General features: G+C 36.6%; 3 protein-coding genes across 6 annotated transcripts; 1 reads left to right on the forward strand and 2 right to left on the reverse strand.

Moving 5' to 3' along the window:
- Positions 1–64: 64 nt before the first annotated feature.
- On the reverse strand, positions 65–4,869 carry LOC113498572 (interferon-inducible double-stranded RNA-dependent protein kinase activator A homolog). Of its 4 annotated transcripts, XM_026878627.1 has the most exons (9): positions 4,770–4,869; positions 4,626–4,672; positions 3,835–4,029; positions 3,347–3,500; positions 3,159–3,288; positions 2,904–3,034; positions 2,668–2,828; positions 2,184–2,318; positions 65–1,945 (listed from the first exon to the last, which is right to left on the reverse strand). In XM_026878627.1, the coding sequence occupies exons 2-9, from the start codon at positions 4,626–4,628 to the stop codon at positions 1,697–1,699; spliced, it is 1,158 nt and encodes a 385-aa protein (XP_026734428.1). In that variant the 5' UTR covers positions 4,629–4,672; positions 4,770–4,869; the 3' UTR covers positions 65–1,696. The 4 variants fall into 4 exon arrangements, with proteins under 4 accessions (XP_026734428.1, XP_026734429.1, XP_026734425.1 ...); XM_026878628.1 differs by lacking the exon at positions 4,770–4,869 and having other exon boundaries at positions 4,626–4,748; XM_026878624.1 differs by lacking the exons at positions 4,626–4,672; positions 4,770–4,869 and adding an exon at positions 4,207–4,548.
- A 991-nt stretch (positions 4,870–5,860) lies between these two features.
- Positions 5,861–8,508, reverse strand: LOC113498829. Its single transcript, XM_026878970.1, has 3 exons — positions 7,705–8,508; positions 7,295–7,384; positions 5,861–6,621 (listed from the first exon to the last, which is right to left on the reverse strand). Exons 1-3 carry the CDS (start codon positions 8,425–8,427, stop codon positions 6,565–6,567), a joined length of 870 nt encoding a protein of 289 aa, XP_026734771.1. The 5' UTR covers positions 8,428–8,508; the 3' UTR covers positions 5,861–6,564.
- Positions 8,509–9,216: 708 nt separating this feature from the next.
- On the forward strand, positions 9,217–14,578 carry LOC113498894 (malate dehydrogenase, mitochondrial-like). Its single transcript, XM_026879077.1, has 8 exons — positions 9,217–9,506; positions 9,719–9,882; positions 10,361–10,468; positions 10,804–11,067; positions 11,522–11,737; positions 12,215–12,340; positions 12,697–12,843; positions 13,236–14,578. The coding sequence occupies exons 1-8, from the start codon at positions 9,335–9,337 to the stop codon at positions 13,443–13,445; spliced, it is 1,407 nt and encodes a 468-aa protein (XP_026734878.1). The 5' UTR covers positions 9,217–9,334; the 3' UTR covers positions 13,446–14,578.
- Positions 14,579–14,583: the final 5 nt, after the last annotated feature.

A 14,583-nucleotide genomic window follows, 5' to 3' on the forward strand; every position in this document is an offset into this window, starting at 1 on the left:
ACACCTGTGTTATACATACTTACATAAAAAAGGCTTATAGGGTAAAGAAATAATAATTATACCATTCTAAGCAACATCAAATTTATTTTATTTAGCGCAGAAATAATTCATAGCAAAAAATTAAGTTAGTTTACCATTATTATATGTTAGAAAAACCGTTTCACATAAATAGGTGAGAAGTGTGATAGGTTCACATAGATGACGATAATCTACAATTTATTATTTTACTATCTTGAGATAAATCACAAGAACATGTAAAACCAAGACTCACTAAACATAAAAATAATATATGAAATTTTAATGCCGCGACGGTCGGACATTTATAATTTTATTTAGTTGGTCTTGGTTGAACGGAACTCCAATCCTTTACTCGAGTAGTCTTTTCTAACTTGAACAGTGCGATGTTTTACAAGGGCAGGTTGAACTCACACCATTCAATTTAAAAGAAACTTGGTGCGTGCAGGATCCTCGTCTTTGCCCGGCAAGTAAAGGCAAAGCACTGACGACGACACTGTACAGTTAGAAATTGTTACAACCTCTATACTTTGCATTAAAATAATGCCCATTTTCACAGGCAAGGGATCCTAACTTCGCAACCACTAATTCCAGTGATATCTCACTCTAGCACGTAGTTCTCAGCTTCCCTGCAAAGTTAACCATCTTGTATTCAAAAGAAAACCTAGACTCACTGGTTCAAATTTAAATAATAACACTCTGCAATCCTGCCTCTTATGATTCATTTACAAATTCCAACCCTTGCGTTTGGCAAAAATTCATATCAGTTTCAAGTAAATCGCAATGTTGGAGCTTGTTAAAAGCAAAGGTCGGGCAGTTCGTCAACAAGACAATACTAGCTGAGAATAGTTTTTTTCCGTTTAATGCTCAGCATGTTAGATAGCTTCTTAACACACGACACTTAACTAAATTTATGTAATATAGGTATATAACTGGATAAACAAAATGGAAAAATATGACTGGCTATGCCATGATTATAATAATTACACATTAAAAGCTAAGACTTTAACTTTTGTCTGATAAGTATACATTTTATTAATATGAATGCAAAAATCATGCCTATATAATGCTGAATATTAAACTGGAAATATCCACACTTTTTTTTTACATTTTGTATATTTTATATTTTTTTTGTTTTTTTATTATTATATTTCTATTTATTAAGTAATTTCCACGCTGGGAAAATTACACTAATTCTATGCAAAGTATAGCTTGTATTTTGTTGTGTAACCACTCCATACTTTGTTTCATTAAAATTTACGGGCTATGCCATTTATCCTCGCACATTGGCAGTAGTAGTACAAGTGAAAACTCACTTGTTGATGTTTGTAAAAGTGTAAAAAAAGAAACTTAAATAAATAGTACTTGACTCTATGCACTAATGAGATGGGCAAGTGCAAATAAAAACTAAAGGAGAAAAAAATCACAAGTAAGATACTGCAAACATGCCAGTTATAAAGCATAGCCCGAAGTGCTGTTGGCACATAGGCAAAATGCCATATTCAAATGGGAAGTGGTGATAAAGATAAGTGTAGGCTCAAAACCTAACAACATCAATCCCCAGCTCCAGTGCCATGTCTTCACCACTAATAAGTTATCACTAAGGATAACTTGTTACATTGATAGTAATACTGTGGGGCACTTAGCTTTTGGAGTTGATGTTGCAAAGTGATGTGACCATTCACTTTTTAGTCATGATCTTGAGGTACTCAAGAGCATTCTGAGCTGCAGAAGACTGAGCATCCTTGCTAGTAAGTCCTGATCCATAGCAGACTGCCACTGGCAATGTAGACAACTGGACAAGACACTGACTACGTCCAGTCATTGACTTCTCTTCAATATCCACGTAAGTGACTTCAAAAGACTGTTCTGATGCAATCTCTTGCAGAAATTGGACAAAATTGAAATCCTTATTATTCAAGGGTGTCACCTGTTACAAGAAATATGCATTAATTAGTTTATTATTATCTGTAATTTGAATATTGAGTCATTTTTCTACCAATCACTAGCCAAATACTTAATTATGTTAGGTACATTTTACATTTAATCTTCATGCACACAAAATAATTCGGATTCAGATAACTTTAATGTTGAACAAACCATCACCATATAAGATTATTTTCAGCATCAATTTAGATCCATGCATAATAATTCAAAGAATAGCATACCTGCAACTTGGCCAGGTTTGGGCCGACAGACTGTTTGAGATGTTTGTGAAACTGCGACACCTTGTGGCTGTGACTTGTAGTCAGAGTGGAGATTTTACTATCTTTCAAGTCGGCATAACGGGCCGCGACTCCGCCCTAGAACATAACACGAAATATAAATACAAATAATTTTAAACGCGAGAGACCCTTCTGTCGTTTCATGCCTATAAAAGCCGACCGAAAGATAGTAAAACACCTGGCCAAGTGCGTGCAACTCTCACAGGTAGTTATAGAAGAGCCACTCTGATGGCTGATGCTAATCTAGTGATCTGCTAATAAATGAAGGAGAAAACATCAAGTGTGAGGAAACCATGTTTACTGTCATTATAAAACTATAAGGATATTATCTAGTTTAAATTACCTGTTAAGTACTAAGGTAACAGATATCTGATTGCCATTTTATGTCTTGGTTTTAAAAATACATAAAACAAAAGACTTGTGGTACCTCTTCTTCAGGCTGGAAAGATTCCGGAGGGTTGTCCTGAAGAGCTTGCCACATCTTGTAAGCTGCCTGTCGCTTGGCAAGTTTTTTAGACTTCCCAGTCCCTACTTCACGACGTTTTAGCAAAGTGCACACAATAGTGAACTGACGCTCATGAGGCAAACCTTAAAGAAATAATAAAAATATGTAATTAGTATCCATAAAATATAATACTACAAATACAAATTAATGATACTTACGCCTGTTCACATTGTCATCATTTTCAACATGGTAAGAAGGCGGTGGCCAAAAACGAGACATGCAAAGCTCTTGAAGCCAGCCAACGGGGTTGCCCATCAATTTATCTTCAAATGATGATACTACTGTTCCCCTATCAACAAATATTCACATAGGCAATTTATTAGGGATTATTCAATCAAGACTAAAATTGCCATCAGACCTCTTTTTTTGAGTAAGCTGGGGTGACACAATATGCAACATAATAAAACACTTACGTTTCTGGCACATTGCCATTGGTAGATTGATCAGCTGGTGCAGCACCAGTTAACTTATCAAGAAGAGCCTTAGCTGCAGAGTGCTTGGCTTCTTTCTTTGAACGCCCAGTGCCCATAGCTGTAAATACATCTGTTTTTACAATGTTGTAAATTTGAATATAGAGAATGTCACACTTCCAAGTACTTACCAACCATATCAGCAACAGTGACTCTGTAACGGAAAGTTGGTTCATGTATCATTCCTTCTATTTGTACCAGCTCATATTTGGGGACAGTCCCACGACGAGCCAGTAATTCTTGCAACACAGACACAGGAGTCTTAAGTGGCAGAGATTCCATTTCCTGCAATATCATTACAAAATAGTTTGTTTGAATACTACATTATTGATTCTACATAATTACTTATGTTTGCATCGAGTCCCTAAAATCTTATTTACAAATTAACAATTACATTATTCACCCTTTGCCATTTCCACTCATAAATTTCCCTTCTGAAGCAGTTAAGCAAAAACAACTGTTAAGGAAACAAATGAAGAAATTGCAAGATATTTAAAAATCTATTGTGTAAACAATTAAGATTGAGTAAGATTGGCAGTTTTGCTGATGAAGTCGATGATAATTAATTACAATTTCGTTAAAATTATCAAAGTAACCAAAAACCTAAAATGGAAATTACCCTTTTAGCAGCTTCATCCAGTGGAAGACGTTCCAAGTTACTAGGAGGCTTAGGCCGGTTTTGGTAACGGCGGCGCGGCCCGTGCGGGGCATGCTCCCCATCAGGTCCTGCTCCATGGACTGCCATGCCGTGGACTACGCCCGGAATCCCCCCCGGTACCACCCCAGGGTGAGGGTGAACTACATTTCCATCCATCTACCCATAAAAACAATCATTAATCGCTATTTTTGCAACACTAATAGGTACCAGCGGATATATCAATATTTCATGATCAGCTGACATAATTATGAAAAATATTGTCAATTTGAAGTTTCAGGTAACATATCGCAAAATTAAATTATAAGCTTTGTCGAGATTGCAATATTGTCATACCTGAGTCCTAAGAACATACATTGCTCACAAAATGATATTTTGTGTAATCACTGACACTCCTTCTTGCTAATGAAACTGATTCCAATAATTATAGGTGTCTTGCAAAGAACAACTCACAATATACCATACATTGACAATAACTTGAGCACAATATACTGGATCGATTAGTATTGCACTAGTAAGTTATCTAGGTGTGAACTGTGATTTTACTTCTGTGACATGGCGGCCGCCAGCCATTACAGTAACTCAAAATGGCTACACCGCATGCCGGCATCCGGCAACTATCCATAACAAAGTCAATTCTGATTACATGCTTTGTTTTAATATTATAAATTTAGATTCACCTTAAGAATGAAAATTGTAATCGAATTATCATAAAATATATTAGAAATCGGAAGTATTAACCACATTATACCTACCATTTTATAAGTTTCCTGTTCCGGAGAAACTGCTAGTGAAAACAACACTGAAACGATTTGATTTTATATTATTACTTTTTTAATGTATCACTCCAAATTTCACGACCTATAATTAAATTATGAAGACAAATGATAGAAACTAACCAAAGAAAGCTGCCTCAACTTAGCTGCTTCAACTTTATACAATATTGGAATTAGATATACCGGTTGTCAGAGTGAAAATTTAATACTCCCTCTCCGCCAGTCATCTGACAGCATAAAATGAAAACAAATGATTGAATTTATTTATTTCTTCTGACGCAATACGAACGCTGGGATTATAATCTTATATTAAATAAGTATTTTACTTATCGAAAAATGATAATTTAAATCTGTAATTTACCTTAAAGGCTAGAATATATTTAATGAAAGTTGTAATATTGGTACTAAAAATAATAGGATATTTGTCAAAAAAAAAACTGTTCATTTCGTTAAACAGACGAACGAATTTTTTTTGATACGTATTTTCTTTTGGCTATTAAATCAAAAAGGGAACATGTACAGTGATTTTAAATCTCATGTGACGTCACTTACCAGTACGCTTTTTACTAGCAAGACGTGATGGTTCTAGCTCCCACTACCATGCATTTCATCATCTTCCTTACTTTTAAATAATGTGATAAAAAGTAAGGATTGAATATTTAAAGTTGTATTTGAGTATTCAATGTTTTTTGGAAGTCTCACTGACAGACTTATCAGACTTATATCATAAATAAAGTTTATTCAAACACTATTACAAAGGTTAAGCACTCAATTAGATGTCAACAAAATTGTTAATATGACAAAAAGTATCCACTAGACCGTTTTTATGTTTTAAACAAAATATAAATTAAAGCACAGCAAAATCCTTAACAAAAATAATACATTTTTAAGTTTTACTAGTAATGTGTAAATTAAAGAGGATTATATGAATGCTTAGTAAACTTTAAAAGTAAATTATTTCTGTGTTTAAGATAGATTCTATTGTTCCCAAAATTAATGGAGTTTTCGCAAGTATGGCAACTCAGTTCGAGGAATAGACAATTCAATAGTATATTGCAACATTTCAGTACTTTCACAGAATAGGTACAGTAAAAAAATAGATTCTGCAAATTGAAAGTAAATGATGGAAAACGAGGGTTAATATTAAACCCTACTTGATAAGTTATTGACTTCAAGAACCAATTTTACAGCATTTTTTTTTTTCTATGGCGGCACCGGAAATTTCGAAAACGAAGGAAATGAGACAATTTGATAAACGTACCTAGGTACTTACCTACAGTCTGTAGTGGTAGCACCATCATAACACGTATTTTAAAACTGCGGGTTCTGAATTCTGATTCCATCAGAATTTAGGCAACAGACAGCGGGTTGCAGCTTAAGCGACGATTACACTAGACTACATGTAGTGCACTACAAATTGGCGTCCTACAAGTTGGAGTTAGGACGTTCTGTTTACACTGGCCTATGTAGGATGCCTAAGTTGGATTCTACCTAGGATGTAGGACGGTCGGGACCCGTCAATCTCCGATATGTAGTGTCCTTCATGCCTAACTATGATTACACTTGTCCTTTCGTAGGAAACTACATGAGGTAGTGCACTACATGTAGTCTAGTCTAATCGCCGCTTTATGCCTTATTTTGTCTCGGCGAAATGACTTAGTTACTTGTTATTGAGTAAAATAATAATATACCACAACTTATTAGTTGTGTCCTGTAGTGAGTTTAAAATAGATAGGTAAATCGGATAATGACACAACATTTATCATATTTAGTATAATTAATAATTATAAAACGAGATCAAATAGAAACACTGTATAATAAAACATTGGCTGGTTCTTGGATATAAGTCTGTGATAATTGAAGTTCTTGCTTCTGTACAGTGGGTAGTTTACGTGTAGTACAGTTTTCTGTTTCGGCGTTATTTTTTATCAAACTGCACCAATATAGTTAAGTACATTGCCGAAGATGCAGTGATCTGTAATAAAACGCACTTTATTAGATACTAGCTGTTGCCCGCAACTTCGTCCCCGTGGGTAGAAGATATAAGTAATGATTTAGGTATACCTCGGTTTTTTTTTTCACATTTTCCATTGTATCTTAGCTCCTATTAGTCACAGCGTGATGGATTATAGCCTAAAGCCTTCCTCGATTATTCAACACAAAAATAATTTTTCAATTTGGACCAGTAGTTCCTGAGATTAGCGCGTTCAAACAAACAAACAAACTCTTCAGCTTTATATATTAGTATTAGTATAGAGTATAGATTTTACTCAGTTTTTTTTAAATACCGCTCATTTAGATATGTACTGGAATCAAATCACTGACCAAGACAGCAAATGCAGCGCCAAAAGTCTACTTCGTTTTATATATTTTTTAAACTTGCTTTTAATTGGCAAATGATTAGAATTCTGTATGGCAGGTTTTTTTTTGAAGAACATTTTTTTAAGTATATTTGTGCACAAAAGCGGTAATTAAATATGATTGATATTTATTTTAATGGGTACGGTTTTACAAAGGTACTTTTTTAGCACTTTTATGAGACTTACTCTGAATAGATAGTATTGATTTAGGTACTTAACTAATCAAAAAACCGAAAAGAAATGGCAATGCGGTAATAAATATAGTATCTAGATAATATGTTGTCTCACCTTAGACAGTAAAGCTGAATCAAAGTTAACCAATCCGTATGCCGTCATATCTTCTCCTTGATATGACATTAACGAAGAGAAATGTTGTATCTAAAATAAATAATAAAAAACTTAGAAATACAACATATAACAATATTTTCTAACTATTAATGTTTGTTCGATAGGACAATTCAGAAAGCAGTTGAACCGCTGATAAAAATGTTGTGTTGATTTCGCAGCGCAGACATAAACCATTTTTTAAATATAATAAATATCTACCTCTAGCAATAGTCTTATATCATGTTTGTCCGTTGGAATATTGTGCAGAGCCTGACCAATATTCTTCACCTGAAATCAAAAATGTTACTTAATCGTTTAAGATTTAGATAAAAATGTCGTCAGTTTAACGCCTATTTCGGCAGGAAATTTACCTCTTGCTTCAATAAACTTCCTGATCTGGAGATGATATAAATTTTTATGATTTGATAAATTATCCATATGGAGCAATTAAAAATAGAGTGCAGGGAGAACTCTCTCTCGACAACCAGCCCATGGTATATGATGTGGGCCTCGCTCACGATGGAATGGAAACATTGCAACGTTGTCACCAAAAGGGGCGCCTGAAAAGCTCCAATAATCTCTCTCTTCATTTCAAAAGCTTTCGAGTACAAAGATTCCATATACTGCAGTGTTGTGATCTTCGTCTCTGCCTTCGTATAATAATCCATAACCTTTGTATCGTTCTTTATCAAATTGATTAAGTGAAGTTTAACATTTTTTAGCAACACAATGAGCATCAGAACGAGCACGTAATAAAATGCTATCACTGTGAACTGTATCATTTGCGGCAGAAGAAATGAGATACAGACTAAAATAGTCTTCCAAATTGGTGAATCACGAGTGAAGTTCACACAAATCTGCAGTAAAAACACCGATAATAGGAAAACCAGTATAACGTTCACTTGATTTCGACAACGCTTCACTTCCTGCTCCATATTTATATTTGGTGGTTCAACAAATTTTATCATACCGTTTATTATTTTTACGTAAGTGCAACGATTTGTAAACGCACAGAAATACGCAGTTATACAAAACAATTGAAGGGTAACCAGTTCTAAAATATAGTTCATTTTTGTCAGTACTTCCCGAGTCATGGTGGTGTCACCAATGGATTCGTAGACATACTGACAGTGTACGGCTAGGAAACTTATCAGGAATAGTATGTACGACACAGCACACAGCGAGTTCAAGTATATGGAATTCTTAACTATCGTTAAGCCCTTCTTGTCATGAAATTTCGCGCTATATGGGAAGAGACCGAATAGTGAGAGAACGACGTACAGAGGTTTGATTAATTGCTGAATCGAGATTTTAGGAGAATTTGTAAAACAACCTTTTTTAACGTTCGACAACATTGCGTTTTGTGGGAACAACTTGTTGTTGTAACTTAAAAGCACCTTGTCTGCAAATGCGGCTAGGTGCCAACATTATAAGTTATTATGAAACACAATTACTATTCAAAGTGAAGCGATACCATCTTTAGCCATTATTTATTCAGTAAGGGTTCATGTCCAATGCATAACGTAGTATTAAATGTCTATCAGTGAAACTATCATTTTTGCTGATTGTGTAGGTAATCTGAAATCTTTTATGTAATGGCAAGCAAATCATAGTGTGGAAATACGTTGCAGGTAACAATTAAACATCATGTACTAGGTAGCTTTGTTGTAAGTACTTACAAAGTAGAAACAAAATGAATATTTCTGTACTTAGTGATTCTAAAATAGTTACATTCTTCTAACAGTACAAGTCAATTTTGATAAAAAGAACTTTGCAACTTCAATTTAGTAGATTAAATTTAATTCTGCTCAATAGGAGGAGCAATATAGTACAAACTCTTTAGATGATAGCATAGTCAATCAAATCGAAGAAGATACTTTTTTATCTACAATAAATCATAGACGGAAATCTTGAATAAAATATCAGACATTTGAGATCGAAATTTTAAGTCATGTAAAATTATGGTTAAATTATAAGTTCTCAAAAAAGGACCAAAAAAATATGAAAATTTGGCGATCCTTTCTCAGCGTGGGCCGTTTGGGTGGGCGGCATTTGATGGAAGCGCCCCTAACGACATTATGCGAAAAATTCTATGGTCGTCATGTCAAAAGAAAATACAGCACCTGTCCTGCCGGGATGAAGGTCACCATCTGCGGTGCTGCCGGCTGCACAGGTTGGTGCCCATTACTCCAACCAACTTGATAAAAATCTAGCCTGTTCTGTCCACATTTAAGTAGTTTGTAATCACGGATAAAATAGATTTTTTGCCATTAATTTTAAATCCCGACTTCACCTCAAATTCTTAAATCAGAGAATTCTCCGCATTTTTTTCTGAAAAAGGCTCTATTAAACGTAACCCTATATATTTCCTCATTCCTTATGCAGGTCAGCCGTTAGCCCTTCTATTGAAACAGTGTCCTCTACTGGATGAGATAGCCCTGTACGACATGTGCGCCACTTGTGGGTACGGCATGGAGCTGAGCCATGTCGACACCAAGTGCAAGGTCTCCTCATTCTCTGGTCGGCATATGCTCTGCGATGCGCTGCAAGTATGTATCATCTATTACATATCGATAGAGAACTAGTAAGGCAGATGCAACATTTACGGTTCTACTAGCATGTTCAATGGTAAAGTGGTTATCAGACCCATCGGCTTACTACCACCTTCTATTGTCGTTTGCGAAGTGAAAGAGAGATGCCACTCTTCTTCGAGTAATCCAACGTTTATATAATTGCAAAGTAAATATCCCGCTGTGGGTATACACATACCCACTGCAGGATTATACTAAGGTGATGGCCCGGGAATATCTTGCACTACTAACCTACTACTCTTACATTAATAGAAAAACTTTCGCTCTGTGCTTTAACTATAGTATACTTATAATTTGGACTATTTAACATAGCATTCTGTATTTGTGTGAATAACTTGATACTTCTGTACAGTTTGTATTCTCTATGTTTAAACGACATAAAATCATAAAATCAGCGAGTGCTAACGATGAGCAAGTAATGTGTTTGTGATTTCAGAATGCAAAGATAGTTATCCTCGTGGCTCGGAACCAAGTGGACACGTTCGAACAAAGCGCTCCGGTTGTGTCTGAAATAGCGCTACAGATTTGTAATACATGTCCATCGGTAAGTTTACTATAGCAACGTGTTTATTTGTTACTCAACATTTTTCATTATAAGTACTCGTATTTTAAATCTATAAGTAGTAGTTGATTGGAAGTAACTTACTGTTTCGTTTCACTCTTTAAGTTAACTTATAATATTCTAACTTATAATGTTAATTGTGATCGTTTTCACAAATAAGAATTGAGATTGATCTTCTTTAAAGGACAAAGTCAATTTAAAAATTCATGTCTCTAGCTAAAAACAAAAAAGGCAGATATTTTGGTTTTCCGTTCACACGAGCGGAAATGAAGAACGATACCTTCTGATAGTACTAACTATACCACACTATCCAACAGGCATTTACAATCGTGGCCACAGAGCCAGTGGAGAGCATGGTGCCGCTCGTGGCGGAGATCCAGCGCCTCCGCGGGGTCTACAACCCTCGCTCACTCCTCGGCTGCGTGGAGCTGAACTGCGTGAGGGCCAACACTGTACTGGCGGACTTTCTTCGGGTCCCCCCCGAAGCCGTGCGGGTCCCAGTCATCGGCGGCGCCACGCCCTGCACTATGGTGCCAGTACTATCCGCCGCCGTACATCCTTGCGTTATGACACAAGAACAGGTAAATCAATGAAATTATAAGCTTTATACTTTTTTTGTGTTATTCTTTTAAAAGGTTAGTAATAACAGGCAACTACTGTAGAGGACACTACATGACGCATTATTATGGCTGCATTGAATATCACTTTTACTTTTTATTCACTGTAATCTAGTATGCACGGACCAAACCCATTAGGTATCTATGACGCTTTTTGCTAATGACACCCACTACGGCTGTATTATAAGCAACGCCAAACGATCACAACAATAGAGTTTGTTATTTTGCCGGTTTTTAGTATATTGAATTTTGTTTTACATCTGCATAAGTTCTTTTTGCTCTAATATGGCAGTAAGATGACTTCGGTCTCGTCTCAAGAGATTAGAGTAAAGTGGAAGACATTAGTCTAGAGTCAAACATCTTCCGTCAAATTCGCTTATCAGTTTAACATATTAACAGTAACAACGTTTATGTCCAGATTGAATGCGTAACTTCATGCATTATGAGTGGTAACGAGGCGGTGTGTGCGGCTAAAGGCTGCTGCACAGCCACGGCCTGCCTCGCCGGAGCGTACTCTATCGCCCGAAACACCATCAACGTGGTAAAAGCACTGCAGGGTAAGAAGATCACGCAGTGCGCTTACGTGGACAGTCTCAGCACTTGTGCGCCCGACTGCCAGTTCTTTGCCAGCGATGTAAGTAGACTGTTTCTGCTTAGCATTTATTTAATAAAAGAAAGTTAGAAAGCTGAAACGGCTCATTTTGATGAATGAAGATCGTTTAAGTAAGCATGGATATCGGAATGGTTGAGTTAACTCAGCTAAAGCCACATACTGGGCGAAGTGTCGCGGATTAGATCTCCACATAGAACAAGCAATTTTGTAATCCACGATTGCTTGTGCCGTGTCTGGGTGTCTTTGTGCATGTGACTTGAATTTTTGGGATTACCCCCGCGACACAAGGATTGAAGTACTTAGTGCACGCAGGGTGCGTTTAAAAAAAAACTTACAGTAGGAGTCGTTTATTTACAGACGAAAAGACAGGTTGCGCTTACAAATTCCCACGTGAGGAGGTGTTTACTTATACAGAGCACATATTACCCTCATAAAAACATTCGCAATTTTGTTCGCTATTAAGTACCTCCCGGTCTAATTTAGTTTTTGACATTTCAGGTGATACTTGGTCCGTCGGGCATCGAAAAAAACTTGGGTATACCGGAGCTTTCCAAATTCGAGAATTGTCTTCTGTGTAACTGCCTCCCCTACATCAGGAATGAGATAGCTCGAGCTGTGTGGCTGGTGAGTAACGTAACTCCTAGCTTCAAATTCAATGTTATGAAATTATGTCTTGTTTTAAAAATTATCCTGTCCGTTGATGTGTTAATTATTGTTTGCACTAACATAATTTGACAAATTTTGTTTTTAAAGTAGATCATCATAAAAAGTATTACTGATTCATAACTTACCACTTTTTTGTCAAGAAACTGCCTATATTGATCAGCAACATAATTTACATCACTTTTTGGACAATTCAATATCCTATCCAAACGTTCTTCTAAAAAAGTTTAAAGTATATGCTTGTTCTGTCAACTTTCTTGTCCTCCTTCTTATCCTCAACGTCACTTTCTTCTAACAACATGTCCCTTACATTCCAGGTGTACACGATGTGCCAGCAGTGCGCGTGCGCGAAGTGTTGCGCGCACCCGTGCACGTGCTACACGCCGCCGGTCGTGCCGTGCGTGCCGCCCACCACATGGACCTGCGACTGTCCTGACGCCTGCAGGGATGAGTATCTTGCCTCGGTAAGTGGAGATTGATGTCTACAATTTTTTTTTTGAGACGAAAATATTCGCATCAAATTGTTGGGTATTATTTTTACGTGCGGGTCAATTATGATGTGGTTTGGGTATGATTAATTAGCTGCAAAACTATAGAATAACACAAAATGTTGTGGTTCGGTTTTTAGTAAATGAAGTAACATTTACTGAAACCATATCACCGACAATACTTATTAATTAATTTTAAACCTGCAATTTTCTCGGTGGATGTTGCCCGTTATTGCAAATCAACCCAAACTTTCGGTTTTGAAAACCTGTAAAAACAGTTATATGGTACCTTTTACCCCATTAACAACTGTGTCCTCACTCCTATATATTTAATCCATGGCTCATGCATCTGTTTTGTTTGCATCCAGATATGTCGGGACATGACATGCAAGTGCGGCGGCACGGACCTGTGTTGGCGGCCGCGCGAGGTGGACTACGACGCAGCGCGCGCGGCCAACCTCACGCACCAGATCCCGTCCAAGGGGCCCCCCTGCGGCCTGCCGCGGGTGCCGCGCTCCGTGCGCATCGAGCAGGAGATACGGCAGAAGGCGCGAGACTCGCAACACACCAACTTATAGACGCAGCGATCTTAGACTCTGATAAACCGCTCTACTTGCTAAAGCGACCAGCCTCTTTAGCCAACTGATATTTCTACCACGGTTAACTTCAATAGAAAACTTTCGGAAATACGAAACGTCATTTCCATTGAGACACACACATTTGAGTGTTATTTATTGAAGCCCACAATTGTAGAAATGTTATTTGGCTAAAAGGGCAGCCTTCAAGTGCTAAGTCTGGATATCTTTGTACTGATGAGCGGAGGAGCTAAGCCGTTCCTAATATGTCGTGACGATTTAATTATTGTTGAACGACTGTCGTCGTTACTTCCCATTATATTGATTTCGGTTGAACGATTGACGTTTATATTCAATAATCTGTCTTGCTTATATGTGGACATGCCTATGTACATAGGAGCAGAAGCCAACGACGACTTGAACGATACGGTATCTATCGCCACGACGTGTTAGGAACGCGTCCATCACGGAGGACGTTTTTCAGAGTTTTATAAATCATTCAAAGAACAGTTTAAAGTATACGTCCTATATATGTTTGTGGTAAAATATTGTCTATAGGTAGTGATTGGTCAAACCATGTGGAATATGGCAGTTAAAGAGTAAGGTGTCTTAGAGTGAGGAGCCTTATTTAAAAAAACAGTCTTGTCGCCGTGTGGCATTTGTCGTCAGAGTAAGTTTTATAGCAAAACTTAAAAGGGATGGACGGTTGTGTCATGTTGTCGCAGGCGACGTCCTACAACTGCCGCCGCATATTCTTGTCATCATTTATATTTAGCGACAAAAAATGACGATCTTCTTCAACATCATCATACAAAATAGGCACAGGATTCTTATTTTAATATGTAGATATCAATTTGTAAATTTGTAGTGAAGTTTTATAAAAGTATTTAGGATAAAATTTAACCATAAAAAAGTTGATTGTCAAAATAAATTGTTAAGAAGCCATTGTCAGTTTTATGTGACTTCAAAAGTGTGATAGCTATAAATTAGCCGTGTATAATGTCGTTCAAGACCAGAAAGGTGCATTACTAGTTTAGTCCTTTTAAGCAAATGTAATCACAATCTTGTTTTAGGTCTAAACTGTTTATTTATAAATGATTTTTAAGTAATAAAAACATGATATACACAAAAACAAATATTA

This window comes from Trichoplusia ni, chromosome 11 (genome assembly GCF_003590095.1).
Source record: "Trichoplusia ni isolate ovarian cell line Hi5 chromosome 11, tn1, whole genome shotgun sequence".
Classification (NCBI taxonomy): Eukaryota; Metazoa; Arthropoda; class Insecta; order Lepidoptera; family Noctuidae; genus Trichoplusia; species Trichoplusia ni.